The sequence below is a fragment of the Macaca mulatta genome, chromosome 7 (genome assembly GCF_049350105.2).
Source record: "Macaca mulatta isolate MMU2019108-1 chromosome 7, T2T-MMU8v2.0, whole genome shotgun sequence".
Classification (NCBI taxonomy): Eukaryota; Metazoa; Chordata; class Mammalia; order Primates; family Cercopithecidae; genus Macaca; species Macaca mulatta.
The window spans coordinates 138,835,884-138,853,604 of NC_133412.1; the positions used below are offsets into that span (position 1 = coordinate 138,835,884).

At 38.3% G+C, this 17,721-nt stretch overlaps 1 protein-coding gene and 1 long non-coding RNA gene across 52 annotated transcripts in view; one reads left to right on the forward strand and one right to left on the reverse strand.

Moving 5' to 3' along the window:
• LOC144330310 (uncharacterized) overlaps positions 1-17,550 on the reverse strand; it is a 29,663-nt gene extending 12,113 nt beyond the window's left edge. Inside the window, exons 1-2 of the long non-coding RNA XR_013396361.1 lie at positions 17,436-17,550; positions 10,217-10,332 (exon numbers count right to left, since the gene is read on the reverse strand). This is a non-coding gene — a long non-coding RNA (uncharacterized LOC144330310). The remainder of the gene's footprint in view (positions 1-10,216; positions 10,333-17,435) is intronic.
• Positions 1-17,721, forward strand: part of FUT8 (fucosyltransferase 8) — a 472,318-nt gene that overhangs the window by 441,103 nt on the left and 13,494 nt on the right. For all 51 annotated transcript variants that reach the window (XM_077938183.1, XM_077938188.1, NM_001266744.2 and 48 more), the window contains 2 exon segments: positions 10,878-11,124; positions 13,272-13,448. In XM_077938183.1, the coding sequence (XP_077794309.1) occupies positions 10,878-11,124; positions 13,272-13,448 (424 nt within the window).

Genomic DNA, 17,721 nt, shown 5'->3' on the forward strand with positions numbered 1-17,721 from the left:
AGAAAGTCTCAGTTTGGTATTAAGATATCTTGAATAGTTCTCTAACACTGGATAATTGTTTGGTTGTGGGGGTAGGGCAGGGGTGAGGGTGAACAGGTACCGTGAACTTTATACTCCTCAAGAGTTTCCACGTAAGAGTCAAACAGAACAATGAAAGTAAGAAAAAAAAAAGTTTTACAGAAGTGAAATTAATTCCATTCCTTAGAAGGAAAAAGTACAGAAGTGCTTTTTTGCTCTTTCTGTTGACCTCGTTTCCCTTGAACTTGGAATGAAATCAATGTGTTATCCAACTGGCAAGTTTGGGAGGAGGAACCAAACATGTGAGGAATACCCCTTTCCGACTTTTCTCATGGTATGGCCCATACTCAAGGCACTTCTCTTCCACCATGTAATAGGCTTTGGTTGACAAACTATGCTTAGAACAGGACGGTAACTATTAGAAAGTCCACGAAGCCATAAATCCAGTTTCTGCAATTCATTGATATTGGTTATCAAGCTGATATTTTGATTGTCATTTTATTTCTCTCTCTGTTTTTCAGTTGGTTTCAAACTCTTAGGAAGTGTAAGAGGAAAAGCAATTATTACCCTTTAAAACCTCAATAATAATCTCCCTTTTTAACAGAAGTCCAGTTTGGGCTTAGAGTTTTCCATAAGCAATGGTATTCATATAGAATTTCATAACATGGTTTTGTTTTCAGTGAATTTATATTTATGGTTAACATCTATAAAGGATGCCATTTAAGTTTTAAAAAATGAATTGGCTTTTAAAATGTTAAATAATACATATGGTACATGGATATAAAAATCATAAAGATGGTACACAAATGACTAAAATTTAGAAAATACTGAACAAGATTATTTCTAAGATTTCTTTTAGATTAAAATTCTTTTGCATGTATATTTGAATAGAATATAAAATGTTATATGAAAACCAAGTAAAAGAAGAGCTTTCTGACATAGCATGTACTATGTTATTTTCTTTCATTTTGAAATACGTTGTTATTGAGGAAGTTAAGCTTTTATTCATGCCAGTTTTCTTCTGTAAGTGTAAATATCTTTTTCTTAGTAGTTTACTAGACAGTAGAGTGCATCTTTTTTATAACATATTTGTTGGTGATGTTATCTTTTTTAATCCATCTATTTTTCTTTCGTTGAATGCAGTCTAGTCTGGATGAGAGTTTTGAACTGGAAATCTTGAGTAGTTATTACTTATAGGTGAAGAATTGCTGTATACGCTTCCTAGCACAGTGTTCAGCACATAATAGTTGTTTTAGCTCGTTTTGCATTGCTATAAAGTAATACTAAAGGCTGAGTAATTTTTAACAAAAAAAGATTTATTTGGTTCATGGCTCTGCAGGCTGTGTAAGAAGCATGATGCCAGCATCTGCCTCTGGTGACGGCTTCTGAAAGCTTCCACTCATGGCAGACGGTGAAGGGGGCGGGGACAGGCATTGCATGGCAAGAGAGGAGGGAAGAGAGAGAAGGGTGAGGAAGATGCTGGGCTCTTTTTAACAATCAGTTCTGCTGAGAACTAATAGAGCAAGAACTCACTCATTACCTCTAGAACAGCACCAAGTCATTCTTGAGGGATCTGCCCCTATAACCCAAACACCTCCCACCAGGACCAGGCCCCACGCCCTACCTCCAACACTGGGAATCTAATTTCTACATGAGATTAAGAGGGGGCAAATGTCCAAACTGTAACAGTAATGTTCACTAAATATTTAAACAAGTGAATAAATAAATGATTGAATAAAGAATAAAAAAATAACTGAGTTCTCTGTCTTGAATATGTGGGCAGTTTTTATTTCTTTCTGAAAGCTGTTAATGGAGCAATCTGTAAGGAAGCTGAGGCCTTGGGTTAATCAGAGGATAACACTTTCATATAAGTAAAATTTGGAGCTAGTTACACTGAACATTTAGAATAACCTTGTTAGGAAGAAGTTGGAAAAGGAAGGCAGCCCTACTAATTTTGCTTTTGCTTATAGGAAGCTGAATTTATGGTCATATATAAGAGACTAGGGTTTTCCTTCCTTTCTCTCTTTTTTATAACAAAATTCTTGCTCTTTCATTCTTCTTTTTCTTACATGCATGTACTATATTTCTGATCATCTTCACCTGAAGGAAAGCACCCCAGTTTTCCTTACCTTAGGGGAGACCATTATAGCTTAATTTAAAATGCAGCTAATTATTTACTCTTATACTCTTAATTATAGTTTCTTGTCTGATAAAGGTGCCCAACTCTCAACTGACACCCTAGATGAACTGCAGTACTGATGGTGAATTTTTTTTACTACTATTTATTCAGGCAACAAATGTCATGTTTCAAAGGTTTTGTTCTAAGAATCCTAAAATAAGTTTTACATATCAGAGGGAGAGAATATTAAGTAGAGATTATTAGCCAAACTGACTTTCTAATAACCATGTAGTTGGCTTGATTGACTATATTTTATTCCCAGATCATTTCTTTTATTTTAAACATTTTGCATAGATACAGGAAAACAGAATTTGAAGACTGTGTTTTGTTCTGGTGAATACATTTCAAACATATTCTAGGTTTATTCTTTAAAAGTACGTTATTTCTTTAATGGTACAGTGATTTTTATTCTAATTCATTATAGTCAGACATCTAAACTGGAGTTATTTTGTATGTTCAGGTTAATATTTTTTGTTATCAAAAATTTAACTCAGTAGTACATTTTATGATAGCAAAATATTTCTGGTATCTTAGGGTCTTGTAGTTACTACTATGTGGTCTTTAATATGTAAAATAAACTATAGGGATGCTGGCTATCACATTTTGGGTTATACTTACTGGATTATAAAGGTGATAGAACATCAGTAACATTAATTTATGGAAATTTAATTCTGAAAGTAACCATAATCTGCAAAAATTAGCATCTAGGCTCTGTTTGAACTTTAGAGTTCAAGGTAAAAAGCAATACACATTGTATTATCATATTTGCAAATACAGTTTTTTTGTTGTGGTGGTGCTGGTGGTGTTGGTGGTTTTGTTTTTGAGACGGAGTTTCGCTCTTACTGCCCAGTCTGGAGTGCAATGGCATGATCTCGGCTCACTGCAACCTCTGCCTCCCGGGTTCAAGCAATTCTCCTGCCTCAGTCTCCCGAGTAACTGGGATTACAGGCATGTGCCACCACGCCCGGCTGATTTTTGTATTTTTAGTAGAGGCGGAGTTTCTCCACGTTGGTCAGGCTGGTCTCAAACTTCTGACCTCAGGTGATCCTCCTGCCTCGGCCTCCCAAAGTGCTGGGATTACAGGCATGAGCCACTGTGCCTGGTGAAAATATAGGTGGTTTTTTTTTTTTTTAATTTTTGAAAAAATTTTGTGGGTACATAGTAGGTATATATATGGGGTACATGAAATATTTTGATTCAGGCATATAATGCATAATAATCACATCAGGATAAATGGGGTATCCATCACCTCAAGCATTTATCCTTTATGTTACAAGCAATCCAATTATATACTTTTACTTGTTTTAAAATGTATAGTTAAATTGTCATTGACTCTAGTCACCCTGCTGTGCTGTGAAATGCTAGGTCTTATTTTTTCAACTTTTTGTACCCATTAACCATCCCACCTTACCCCCCACCTCCCACTACCTTTTCCAGTCTCAGGTCACTGTCATTCTACACTTATCTCCATGATTTCAATTGTTTTAATTTTTAGCTCCCACAAGTAAGTGAGAGCATGTCAAGTTTATCTTTCTGTGCCTGGCTTTTTTCATTTAACACAGTGACCTACAGTTTCATCCATGTTGTTGCAAATGACAGGATCTCATTCTTTTTTATGACTGAATAGTACTCCATTGTGTATATTTACCTTATTTTCTTTGTTTATTCATCTGGACACTTAGGTTGCTTTCAAATCTTGGCTATTGTGAACAGTGCTGCAGTAAACATGGGAGTTCAGGTATCTCTTTGATATACCCATTTCCTTTCTTTTGGATATATACCCAGCAGTGGGATTGCTGGATCATATGGTAGCTCAATTTTTAGCTTTTTGAGGAATGTCCAAACTGTTCTCCATAATGGTTGTACTAATTTACATTCCCACCAACAGTGTATGAGGGTTCCCTTTTCTGTACATACTTGCCAGCATTTGTTATTGCCTGAATTTTGCCATTTTTTCTGGGGCTAAATGATACTTCGTTGTAGTTTTTAAAATTTGCATTTCTCTGATGATCATTGATGCTGAGCACCTCTTCATATACCTGTTTGCCATTTGTATGTCTTATTTTGAGAAATGTCTATTCAGATCTTTTGCCCATTTTTGATTGGAGTATTAATTTTTTCCTGTAGAGTTGTTTGAGCTTCTTTTATATTCTCGTTATTCATCCCCTGTCACGTGGGTAGTTTGCAAATATTTTCTCCCATTCTGTGGGTTGTCTCTTCATTTTGTTGATTGTTTTCTTTGCTGTGCAGACTTGAGTTGGTCCCATTTGTCCATTTTTGCTTTGTTGCCTGTGTTTATGGAGTATTATTCAAGAAATCTTTACCCACTCCAATATCCTGGAGAGCTTCCCCAATGTTTTATTTTAGTGGTTTCATAATTTGAGGTCTTAGATTTAAGTCTTTAATCCATTTTGATTTGATTTGTGTATATGGTGAGAGATAGGGGCCTAGTTTCATTCCTGAGCATATGGATATCCAGTTTTCCCAGCATCATTTATTGAAGAGAGTTTCCTTTCCCCAATATATGTTCTTGGCACCTTTGTTGAAAATGAGTCATCAATGTCAGTGTCAATGTACAGATTTGTTTCTGGGTTCTCAATTTCATTCCATCGGTCTATGTGTCTGTTTCTATGCTAGTGCCATGCTGTTTTGGTTACTATAGCTCCATAGTATAATTTGAAGTCAGGTAATGTGATTCCTGTGGTTTTGTGCTTTCTGCTTAGGACAGCTTTGGTTATCCTGTGTCTTTTGTGGTTCCATGTAAGTGTTATTTATTTATTTATTTATTTATTTATTTATTTAGTAGCCACAGAGTCTCATTATCTTTGCAAGGTTGGTCTCAAACCCTTGGCCTCAAGCCATCCTCCTGGTTTGGTCTTCCAAAGTGTTAGGATTATAGGTGTAAGCCACCACATCCCCATTTAAGTTTTAGGATTTTTTTTCTATTTCTGTGAAAAAGTCATTGGTATTTTCATAGGGATTGCATTGAATCTGTAGATTGCTTTGGATAGTATGGGCATTTTAAAAATATTGATTCTTCCAGTCTGTGAACGTGGAATACCTTTCCATTTTTTGGTGTCCTCTCCAATTTCTTTCATCAGTGTTTTATAGTTTTCATTGTAGAGATCTTTCACATCTTTGGTTAAGTTAATTCCTAGGTATTTAACTTTATTTGTAACTATTACAAATTGGATTATGTTTTGGATTTCTTTTTCAGGTTGTTGACTGTTGACATATAGAAATGCTACTGGTTTTTATATGTTGATTTTGTATCCTGCAACTTTACTAAATTTTTCAGTTCTAAATTTTTTTTGGTAGAGTCTTTAGGTTTTTCCAAATGTAGTGTCATATCATGTGCAAACAATGAGAATTTGATTTCTTTCTTTTCATTTTGGACACCCTTTATTTCTTTCTCTTGTCTGATTGCTGTAGCTAGAATGTCCAGTGCTATGTTGAATAACAGTGGTGACAGAGAGCATCTTTGTTGTGTTCCAGATCTTAGAGAAATGGTTTTCAGCTTTTCCCCACTCAGTGTGATATTAGCTGTGGATCTATGTATATGGCTTTTATTATGTTGAGATACGTTGCTTTTATACTCAGTTTTTTAAGGGTTTTTATCATGAAGGGATGTTGAATTTTGTCAAATGCTTTTTCTGCATCAATTGAAATGATCACATGGCTTTTGTTCTTCATTCTGTTGATATGATGTGTCTCATTGATTGATTTGCATATGCCCAACCATCCTTGCATCTCTGGGATAAATCCCATTTGGTCATTAATGATTGTTTCAATTTCATTTATTTCTACTCTGATCTTTATTCTTCTCTTTTACTAATTTTGGGTTTGATTTGCTATAGTTTTCTGGTTAAGATGCATCATTAGGTCATTTATTTGAAGTTTTTCTGCTTTTTTGATGTAGACACTTACCGCTATAAAATTCTCTGTCAGTACTGCTTTCACTGTATCCCATAGGTCTTGATATGTTGTGTTTCCATGATCATTTGTTTCAAGAAATTTTTAAAATTTCCTTCTTAATTTCTTCATTGATCCACTGGTATTTAAGGAGCATATTGTTTAATTTCCATGTGTTTGTATAGTTTCCAACATTTCTCTTGTTATTGATTTCTTGTTTTATTTCATTGTGATCTGAGAAGATACTTGAGGCTGGGTGCAGTGGCACATATCTGTGGTCCTGACTACTCAAGAGGCTGAGGTGGGAGGATCACTTGAGCCTGGGAGGCAGAGGCTGCAGTGAGCTGAGGTCACACCACTGTACTCCAGCCTGGGCAAGAGTGAGACCCTGTCTCAAAAAACAAAAACAACAAAAAAAAAAACTTGATAGTATTTCAATTTTGTGAATGTTTTAAGACTTGTTTTGTGACCTAATTTATGGTCTGTCCTTGTCATACTATCTATGTGCCGAGGAGAAGAATGTGTATTCTGCAGCCATTGGATGAAATGTTCTATAAGTATTTATTAGGTCCATTTGGTTTGTGGTACAGATTAAGTCTGATGTTTCTTTGTGGATTTTCTGTCTGTCCAGTTCTGAAAGTGGGATGTTGAAATCTCCAGCTATTACTGTATTGGGGTCTACCTCTCTCATTAGCTGTAATAATATTTGCTTTATGTATCTGAGTGCTCCAATGTTGAGTACATATATATTTACAATTATTATATCCTCTTGATGAATTGATGCCTTTATCATTATATAATGACCTTCTTTGTCCCTTTTTGTAGTTTTTTTCTTGAAATCTATTTTGTCTGTTATAGGTATAGCCACTCCTGCTCTTTTTTGGTTTTCATTGGCGTGAAATATCTTTTTCCATCCCTTTATTTTTAGTCCACGTGTCTTTATAGGTGAAGTATGTTTCTTGTAGGTAACAGGTCATTGAATTTTGTGTTTCTTATCTATTCAGCCACTCTATGTCTTTTGATTAGAGAATTCAGCTTGTTTACATTCAGTGTTATTATTAATAAGTAAGGTCTTACTCCTGCCATTTTGTTACTTGTTTTCCGGTTGTTTTGTGGTCTTCTCTTCCTTCTTTCCTTCCTTTCTATTTTCCTTTTAGTGAAGGTGATTTTCTCTGGTGGTATGTTTTAATTTCTTGCTTTTTATTTTTTGTGTATTCATTGTATGTTTTTTTATTTAAGGTTATGAGGCTTGCAAATAACTTATAGCTCGTTATTTTAAACTGATGACAATTTGGCACTGATTGGTAAACAAACATGCAATTGAAAAGAAGTCTAATAAATACTCTGTACTTTGTCCCCCCAACTTTTTACCTTTCTGTTATTTCTATTTATATCTTACGGTACCAAGTATGTCTTGAAAAGTTGCTGTAGTTATTTTTGATTGGTTCATCTTTTAGTCTTTTACTTAAGATATCAATAGGTTACATATCACAATTACAGTGTTGTAATATTATGTGGTTTTTTTTGTGTACTTAGTATTACCAGTGAGTTTTGTACCTTCAGATCGTTTTTTAGTTGCCCAATAACATCTTTTTTCTTTAAAATTGAAGTATTCCCTTTAGCATTTCTTGTAGAACAGGTCTGATATTGATGAAATGTCTCATTTTTTTGTTTGTCTGGGAAAGTCTTTATTTCTTCTTAAAGCTTGAAGGATGTTTTCACTGGATATACTATTCTAGGGTAAAATTTTTCCCTCAGTAGTTTATGTCATACCACTCTCTTCTGGCCTGTAATGTTTCCACTAAAAAGTCTGCCGTCAGACATATTGGCACTCCATGGTATGTTATTTATTTATTTATTTATTTTGCTGCTTTTAGGATCCTTTCATCATCCTTGACCTTTGGAAGTTTGGTTATTAAATGCCTTGAATGGTAGTCTTCTTTGGGTTAACTCTGGTTGATGTATAACTTTCTTGTACTTGAATATTGATATCTTTATCTAGAATTGGGATGTTCTCTGTTATTATCCCTTTTAATAAACGTTCTGTTCCTATCTCTCTCTGCCGCCTCCTTAAGGCCAATAGCTGTTAGATTTGCCCTTTTGAAACTATTATTTAGATCTTATAGGCATGCTTCATTGTTTTTCATTCTTTTTTCTTTTGTCTTTGTTGACAGTGTATTTTCAAATAGGCTGTCTTTAAGCTTACCAATTCTTTCTTCTGCTTGTTGACTTTTATTAAGAGACTCAGTATGTCAGTTGCATTTTTCAACTCCAGAATTTCTGCTTGATTCCTTTTAATTGTTTCATCCTCTTTGTTAACTTTATCTGATAGGATTCTGAATTCCTTCTTTGTGTTATCTTGAACTTCTTTGCATTTCCTCAAAATAGCTCTCTTGAATTCTCTGTCTGAAAGGTCACATACCTCTCTGTCTCCTCAGGATTTCTGGTCCCTGGTCCCTTATTTAGTTTGTTTCTTAAGGTCATGTTTTCCTGGATGGTCCTGATGCTTGTGGATGTTCATTGGTGTCTGGGCATTGAAGGTATTTATTGTAGTCTTCACAATCTGGCCTTTTTTGTACCTGTCTTGGGAAGGCTTTCCAGGTATTTGAAGGGAATTGGGTGGTGTGATCCGATTTTGGTCATTGTAGCCATATCTACATTTGGGGGCACCCCAAGCCCAGTAATGCTGTGGTTCTTACAGACTTGCAGAGGTACTACCTTGGTGGTCTTAGATAAGGTCTAGAAGAATTCTCTGGATTACCAGGCAGAGACTCTTATTCTCTTCCCTTACGTTGTCCCAGACAAATGGAGTCTCTGATTCTGTGCACCAAGCCTCTTGTAGCTGGGGGAGTGGTGACCCAAGCACTTTTGTGGCTGTCATCACTGGAACTGCACTAGGTCAGACCTGAAACCAGCATAGCACTGGATCTCACCCAAGGCCCAGTGTAACCACTACCTGGCTACCTCCTGTGTTGGCCCAAAGTTCTAGGGCTCTACAATGAGCAGGTGGCAAAGCCAGTTAGGCTTTTATCCATCGCTTTAGGACAGCGAGTTCCCCTGGGCCCCTGGCAAGTCCAGAGATGCCATCTGGGAACCAGCATCTGGAGTTGGTAACCTTAGAACCCTACCTGGTCCTCTGTTCTCCTGCAGCTGAGCTGGCACCCAAACCACAAGACAAAGTGCTTCCCACTTTTCACTCCTCTTTTCATAGGCAAAAGAGTCTCTCCCTGTGGCCACTGCAGGCCCACAGGGATTATTGCCAGGCTATTGCTCATGTTCACTTAAGGCCCAAGGGCTCTTCAGTCAGCTTGTGGTGAATGCTGCCAGGCCTGGGACTTGCCCTTCAGGGCGTTAGGCTCCCCTCTGGCCCAGGCACGTCCAGGAATGCCCTACAAGAGCCAAGGCCTGGAATCAGGGGCCCCCAAGAGCCCACTTGGTGCTCTGTTCCATTGTGGCTGAACTGGTATCCAAGTTGCAAGATAAAGTCCTCTACTCTCCCCTCTCCACTGCTCAAGTAGAAGGAAGGAGTCTCTTTTGGAGCTGTGAACTGTGCTGTCTTAGATTAGGGAAAGGGTGGCATAAGCACTGCCTTGGCCACCTCAGCTGGTGTCTCACTAGGTTACATGCCCCGTAGGTCTAATGGCTTTCGAGCCCAGCCCAGCACTAAAACTTGCCTAGAAATTGCAGTTCCTGTGTCCTAGACTGCTTTTCAAGTTTATTTAGGGCCCCAGGACACTTTAGCCTATAGTGGTGAGGCTTGTTGAAACACAGGCTCTGACCGCTGGGATGGACATTTCTCCTCTGGCGAGGGTACATCTAAATTCTCCCTCCATGGGCATTGGCTGAATTCTTTGCTAATGGCCTGGGTGTTGCTTGCCAGTTGGCCTGGTGTTGCTTTCTGCTGTGACATGGCAACACTGAGTTCCAGTGCAAAGTCCCACAATCACTGCACTCTCCCTCCCCCAAGCACACAGATTCTTTGCACCACATGGCCACTGCATGGGGGTGGGAAAGGGGTGGCATAGACAATCCAAAACTGTCTTTCCTACTCTCTTCAGTGCTTCTTTCAGCAATATGAAGTTAAAACCAGGTACTGTGATCACTCACCTGATTTTTGGTTCTTGTGAAGGTGCTTTTTTGTGTAGATAGTTGTTAAATTTGGTGTTCTGTGGTGGGGGCAGCGATTGGTTGAGGCTTCTATTCAGCCATCTTGCTTCATCTCCCTCCAATAGATTTAAAAAAAAAAAAAAGACTTTAGAATTATCTAATTTTTTTCTTTAAAAGATATAGATGATTGGGTTTTAATTATAATCTTCAGGTGTTTCCAGAGTCATTGTGTTCTGTCATGAAAGTAATGCAAGAGCAATTTGCTGTAATGAAAAGCTAGAAGCTTTGAGAACACTTTATTTTCTAATTCCAAAACAATAATAAAAAACAGAACTTTGCTAGCTGGCTGTGTCTACTGTCATTCTTTGATGAGATAACTTTGAGTTCTAGATACCATGAGGTGTTGATATGACAGCATGTTATGATAGAAATTTTTAGAAAAGACCAGAGACTTGAGCGGTAGACTAACCTGCATGTGAAATTCACCTCCGTCACTTTTGCTCTGGTATTTTGAGCAAGTTATTTAACTTCTTTTGTAAAGTGAAGATTATACTTCTTTAGAGTTGCTATGAGGATGAAAGCACTCAGAATAAGTTCTTGTTGAATGGTAGATGTATAAGGAATACCATGTAGTAACAATTATATGTTTTGATATTGTCAGGTGAAGTGAAGGACAAAAATGTTCAAGTGGTCGAGCTTCCTATTGTAGACAGTCTTCATCCCCGTCCTCCATATTTACCCTTGGCTGTACCAGAAGACCTCGCAGATCGACTTATACGAGTGCATGGTGACCCTGCAGTGTGGTGGGTGTCTCAGTTTGTCAAATACTTGATCCGCCCACAGCCTTGGCTAGAAAAAGAAATAGAAGAAGCCACCAAGAAGCTTGGCTTCAAACATCCAGTTATTGGGTAAGAATCTGATTTTTTCTTCAAACTGTGATATGTAGTAGTTAGGGTTCTGTATCTTTACAACGTATTGTGAATTTTACAATATATGGTTCAATTTTTATAGTCCCACCAAAGAACAGAGGTTCTAGAGCTATCCTAAGGGCACATGGAGACTATTCTGTTTGTTTGTTTGTTTACTTAGAATAGCTGAGAAAGTTTCTTGGTAGTGCTCTATTACTGTCTCCAGTGCTCCTCTTCCTTTGCTTCTTTCTCCTCTTATCACAGCTCTCTTTTGGCTTTTGTTGTTGTTATTTTTGAGATAGGGTCTCACTCTGTCACCCAGGCTGAAGTGTAGTGGCTCACTGCAGCCTTGACCACCCTGGGCTCAAGTGATCCTCCTACCTCAGCCTCCCAAGTATAATAGCTGGGTCTGCAGGCATGTACCACCATGTCCAGCTTCTTTTTATTTTTATTTTCATATTTCCCACCCCACATCTTTCCTTGTGTCTTAGTCTTCATATGTAGAGAAGTTATTGACCCCATTCTAAGTGTTAGACCTAAAGAAGGTACATGTGAAGTCAGAATATCAAATCGTATTTCTTCTCATGTAACTTTTGATTGAAATTCAGTGGAATCATTTGTTCTGCCCACTTCATCTCTGTAGAGCACACTGAACAATTCCAGTTTCCCCAGAGAAAGGGTGATTATGAAGGATGTGGGAAGGAAAAGATGATAGAATAGATGTCCATATGATTTTATCCACATCTGGGTTATAGTCTGGAATGCAAAGCAAAGAATAGCCATGAAGATGGCAGAGTAACTCTAGTGAAATCAAACCTTCACTCCAGATTCATAATAAAAAACTGGCCTTAGGCTTGGCCTAAGGCATACCCATATACTGTGACCTAAAGGCATATAAATCTACCTTTTTCTACATATGAATAGTGATTTAGTAATTTGTGGGGTGGGGAAGGCAAGATTTCAGGAGGATCTTTTAATTTATGAAAATAAAGTGTTATTTTTATTTCTATTAATATTACTTTGGGGCCAGGCATAGTGGCTCATGCCTATAATCACAACACTTTGGGAGGCTGAGGCAGGTGGATCACTTGAGCCCAGAAGTTTGAGAAAACTCAACCTAGGCAACATGGTTGAAACCCCATCAATATCAAAAAAAAAAAAAAAAAAAAAAGCAAAAATTAGCCAGGCATGGTGGCACATGCCTGTAGTCCCAGCTGTTCAGGAGGCTGAGGTGGGAGGATCACTTGAGCCTGGGAGACAGAGATTGGAGTAAGCCGTAATCACACTACTGCTGAAAATGTTCTGAAAATGTGTGCCACAGAGCAAGACCTTGTCTTAAAAAAAAAAAAAAAAAGTGACTTTGGAAACACTAAGATGGGAGGAGAGAGAATACTGTGGGAGTCAGTGCCTTATTCAGTACAGGGCAGTGTGAATCTGTTTCCCCAATTTTACAGTTTTGGGGCTTTTCTTAAATATGACAGATGAAATCAGTATCTGCACTCATTTGATATGGTGAAAAACAGAGAAAGGAAATTCATTATGCCCAGAACAGAAGGGCTGGAATTGGCGTCATTTACTTAAAATATTAAAAGGTTTGCCGGTCTTAACGGTGCTATAAAAGTTCATCCAGGTCAGTGTTTTCCTGGGACAACTTTAAGTTCTACAAGCTGGCAGTTATGGTGACTCTACAGGGTAAAATAAAGAGGAAAACCCTTGGCATCAGAACTTTACAAATAATATCTCTAATGTTCTTTAGTAACAGCTGTGAATCCTGGTATCATCCTGGTAACAAAAAAGTTATATTCAGTTTTTTTCCAGACAGCTGGTTGCTGCCTAGTATGAAATGCAACTCTGGAATCTCCCATTTATTCCTAAGATATGAATTATTTTCTCTATAAGAAATCATTCTTCAAAGGCTTTACTTACTTTCTAATTCCACTTGTATTGTTTAGCATGCAAATATATATTTTGAATATGTATTTTTGAGTTTTTAAAATACTATGTGTTTTACTTTTTCTAATGGTTAAAATGAAAGAAAAATCTGTTAAAAATGCATATAATGCCACCATAAGTAGGGGTATAAATTAAGTACCCTGAAAGCACCCAGTGTCAGTACATTACCAGCAGAATCTGAATTTCTCCCCCAGAGTCCACGTCAGACGCACGGACAAAGTGGGAACAGAAGCTGCCTTCCATCCCATTGAAGAGTACATGGTGCATGTTGAAGAACATTTTCAGCTTCTTGCACGCAGAATGCAAGTGGACAAAAAAAGAGTGTATTTGGCCACAGATGACCCTTCTTTATTAAAGGAGGCAAAAACAAAGTAAGTTAGACCAACTGGTGATTCTAGAGTGGGGCTGTCTCTTTCAGTTTAAAAGAATTCTTACTTCCCATGACTTGTGATTTTTGTATATTATTATTGCTAATTATTAGGGTTTTAAAAATTCAAGTGACTATATACTTGTATAACTGTCAGTCTAATCAAAGCATTTTTATTAGCCATATCCAATAATGCCTTATTAGAAGTCTAAAATGAACTGGACCACTGACTTATGTATTGTCACCAGCAATAATCATTATCATCATTAAAAGTATCACCCTACTTCTTGGTACTAAAATCTTCATTAGTCTGTTGGAGCTATCATAACAAATAACATAGACTGAGTGGCTTAAATTACAGAAATTTATTTCTCCCTGTTCTGGGGCTGGGAAGTTCAAGATCAAGATGCTGGCAAGGTAGATTTCATTTTCTCTTGGCTTGTAAGCAGCCACTATTTCAGTCTGTGCTCTGTGACCAGGAGAGGAAGTGTTCTGATGTCTCTACGTATAAGGACACTAATCTCATGAGGGCCCCACTCTCATGACCTCATCTAAGCCTAATTATTTCTCAATGGTCCTATTTCCAAACACCATCACATTGGGGTTAGGGATTCAACATAGGAATTTATGCAAATGTAAACATTCAGTCAGTAACACTAGCCAGCTATACAGACTGTTAGCAATAAAACCAGGTGCTTACCGTTTTGATTTCACTGTCTTTATTAACAATTACAGGCAACTGAACACGTATGTAGAGTTTTGTCTCATAATAATTTCTGGAATTTGAAAGTTATACTAAAGAAAGGTAAGGAATCAAAAAGTAAGTTTTGTAAGTTGAGGAATAAAGACTACTAGTATGTATGGAACAGTAACAATTATTTTTTGAGCTTGCCTGTATTTCAGGCACTGTGCTGGGTGCTGGGGATTTCATGATAAACAAGATACTCCCTGCTGTCAAGGAATTCCCACATCTAATAGGGGAATAAGCAATTACCCTACAGTGTGAGTAACACTATTACAGGGTTAACATGGGGTATTCTGAAAACACACAGATAAAGCACGAATCCTAATTGGATACTTCTTATAGGATCTGGGTAAACCTGGAGTTGGTCTTTATTTACTATCAATAAATGAAGGATGTATTAAATGTATGTGAAAGTAGGAAATTAAGGAGAAGAAAATTCTGGTCTTAGTTCTGCTCCAATACTATCTCCTCCAGAAGTCATCCCTGAACCCTTGACTGGCCTGTGTCCCCCACTCTGTGCAGTCCTCTGTTGTAGTGTTTAGCACTTGCTTACTTCTGTCTCCTTCATTAGATTATAAGTACTTTGGATATAATACCTAGCTGTAGTTAAATGCCCAGTAAATATTAGAGTGTTGATTTCAATCCCATCAGTTTGGAAACATTAACAATTAATCATTTAAGCTTTTTGGCTATTTAATTAATGTATTTATTGTCCCCCATGTTTCAAATGGGAGTGAGGAAAATAAATAAATTTAGAATGAGGACTGTAATGCAGGTATTAATCTAAGTCATTAGATAATAATTTAAAGCCTTTTTCTACCTCTGAAGAATCCAAATGAACCTGAAGCAAATTGCCTTTTTTGTTCAAGGCTCCCTCTCTTGAGCACGTATACACAACTACCATACACATGCGTGCATGCGTGCACGCGCACACACACACACACACACACACACTGAGATATGTATATATGTAAACAAAGGGCAAATAATCAGCCAGGCATACAAATGAGTTAATGTAAGAGGGATTAAATGAATATTTGGGCACAAAACACAATTTAAAAAAAAGTATGGTTTGCCATGTTTCTTCAATTTAAAACACCAAACTGAATTTGTAGCTTGGTTGAAGAAAAAGATACTAATTTTGTCTGCTCTTTCACTTGTTCTTGAATGCATCACAAGCTTTTTTTCATGTTTTCTTGGTGAGCAAGTTAATTCATGCTCACTTAAAAATATGCAAGTTGGTAAATACCCTATTCATTTTCATGCTGCTGATAAAGACATGCCCCAGAATGGGCAATTTACAAAAGGAAGAGGTTTAATGGACTTACAGTTCCACATCTCTGGTGGGGCAGGGGGACACTCACAATCATGGTAGAAGGTGAAAGGCATGTCTTACATGGCAGCAGACAAGAGAAGAGAGCTTATGCAGGGAAACTCCCATTTTTAAAACCATTAGATCTTGTGAGACTATTCACTATCACGAGAACACCAGGGGAAAGGTTTGCCCCCATGATTCAGTTACCTCCCACTGGGTCCCTCCCACAACACCTGAGAACTCAAGATGAGATTTGGGTGGAGACACAGCCAAACCATATCATTCTACCCCTGGCCACTCCCAAATCTCATGTCCTCACATTTCAAAACCAGTCATACTTTTTACAACAGTCCCCCAAAGTCTTAACTCATTTAAGCATTAACTCAAAAGTCCACAGTCCAAAGTCTCATTCAAGACAAGGCAAGTCCCTTCCACCTATGAGCCTATAAAATCAAAAGCAAGTTAGTTACTTCCTGTATACAGTGGGGATACAGGCATTGGATAAATACACCCATTCCAAAAGAGAGAAATTGGCCAAAACAAAGAGGCTACGGGCCCCATGCAATTCCGAAATCCAGTGGGGCAGTCAAATCTTAAAGCTGCAAAATGATCTCCTTTGACTCTATGTCTCACATACAGGTCACACTGATGCAAGAGGTGTGCTCCCTTGACCTTGGGCAACTCCACCCCTATGGCTTTGCAGTGTATAACCCCCCTCCCCGCTGCTTTCATGGGCTGTCACTAAGTGTCTGCGGCTTTTCCAGGTGCATGGTGCAAGCTGTTGGTGGATCTACCATTCTGGGGTCTGGAGGACGGTGGCCCTCTTCTAACAGCTCCACTAGGTGGTGCCCCAGTGGGGACTCTGTGTAGAGGCTTTGACCCCACATTTCACTTCTGCACTGCCCTAGCAGAGGTTCTCCATGAGAGCCCCATTCCTGCAGCAAACTTCTGTGTGGGCATCCAGGTGTTTTTATGCATCCTCTGAAATCCAGGCAGAGATTCCCAAACCTCAGTTCCTGACTCCTGTACACCCACAGGCCCAACACCACATGGAAGCTGCCAAGGCTTGGGGCTTCCACCCTCTGAAGCAATATCCTGAGCTGTACTTTAGTCCCTTTTTATCATGACAGAAGCAGCTGGGACGCAGGGTACCAGGTCCCTAGACTGAACACAGCAGAGGGACCCTGGGCCCAGCCCACAGAATCATTTTTTCCTCCTAAACATCTGGGCATCTGATGTGAGGGACTGCTGCAAAGGTCTCTGACATGTCCTGGAGACATTTTTCCCGTTGTATTGGTGATTAACACTCGGCTCCTCATGACTTGTGCAAGTTTCTGCAGCTGGCTTGAATTTCTCCTTAGAAAATGGGATTTTCTTTTCTGTCACATTGTCAGGCTGCAAATTTTCCAAACTTTTATGCTCTGCTCCCCTTATAAAACTGAATGCCTTTAACAGTACCCAGGTCACCTCTTGAAATCTTTGCTGCTTAGATACCTATAATCCAGATACCCTAAATCATCTCTGTCAAGTTCAAAGTTCCACAGATCTCTAGGGCAGGGACAAAATGCTGCCAGTCTTTTTGCTAAAACATAACAAGAGTCACCTTTGTTCCAGTTCCTCATCTCCATCTGAGACCACCTCAGCTGGACTTTATTGTCCATATCACTATCAGCATTTTGGGCAAAGCCATTCAACAAGTCACTAGGAAGTTCCAAACTTTCCCACATTTTCCTGTCTTCTTCTGAGCCCTCCAAACTGTTCCACCCTCTGCCTGTTACCCAGTTCCTAAGTCACTTCCACATTTTCAGTTATCTTTTCAGCAGCACTCCAATTCTTGTACCAATTTACCCTATTAGTCCATTTTCACACTGCTAATTAAGACATACTTGAGACTGGGCAATTTACAAAAGAAAGAGGTTTAATGGACTTACAGTTCCGCAGAGCTGGGGAGGCCTCACAATCATGATGGAAGGTGAAAGGCATGACTTATGTGGTGGCAGACAGGAGAAGAGAGCTTGTTCAGGGAAACTCCCGTTTTTAAAACCATCGAATCTCGTAAGACTTATTCACTATCATGAGAATAGCACAGGCAAGGTTTGGGGACCCAGCCAAACCATATCATTACCAAAGCAAGGAAAAAGTATTATCCTCAATCCCATTTATGTAGTCTCATTTTTTAATACAGTCATGTACCACATTTCAGTCAGTGATTAAGCA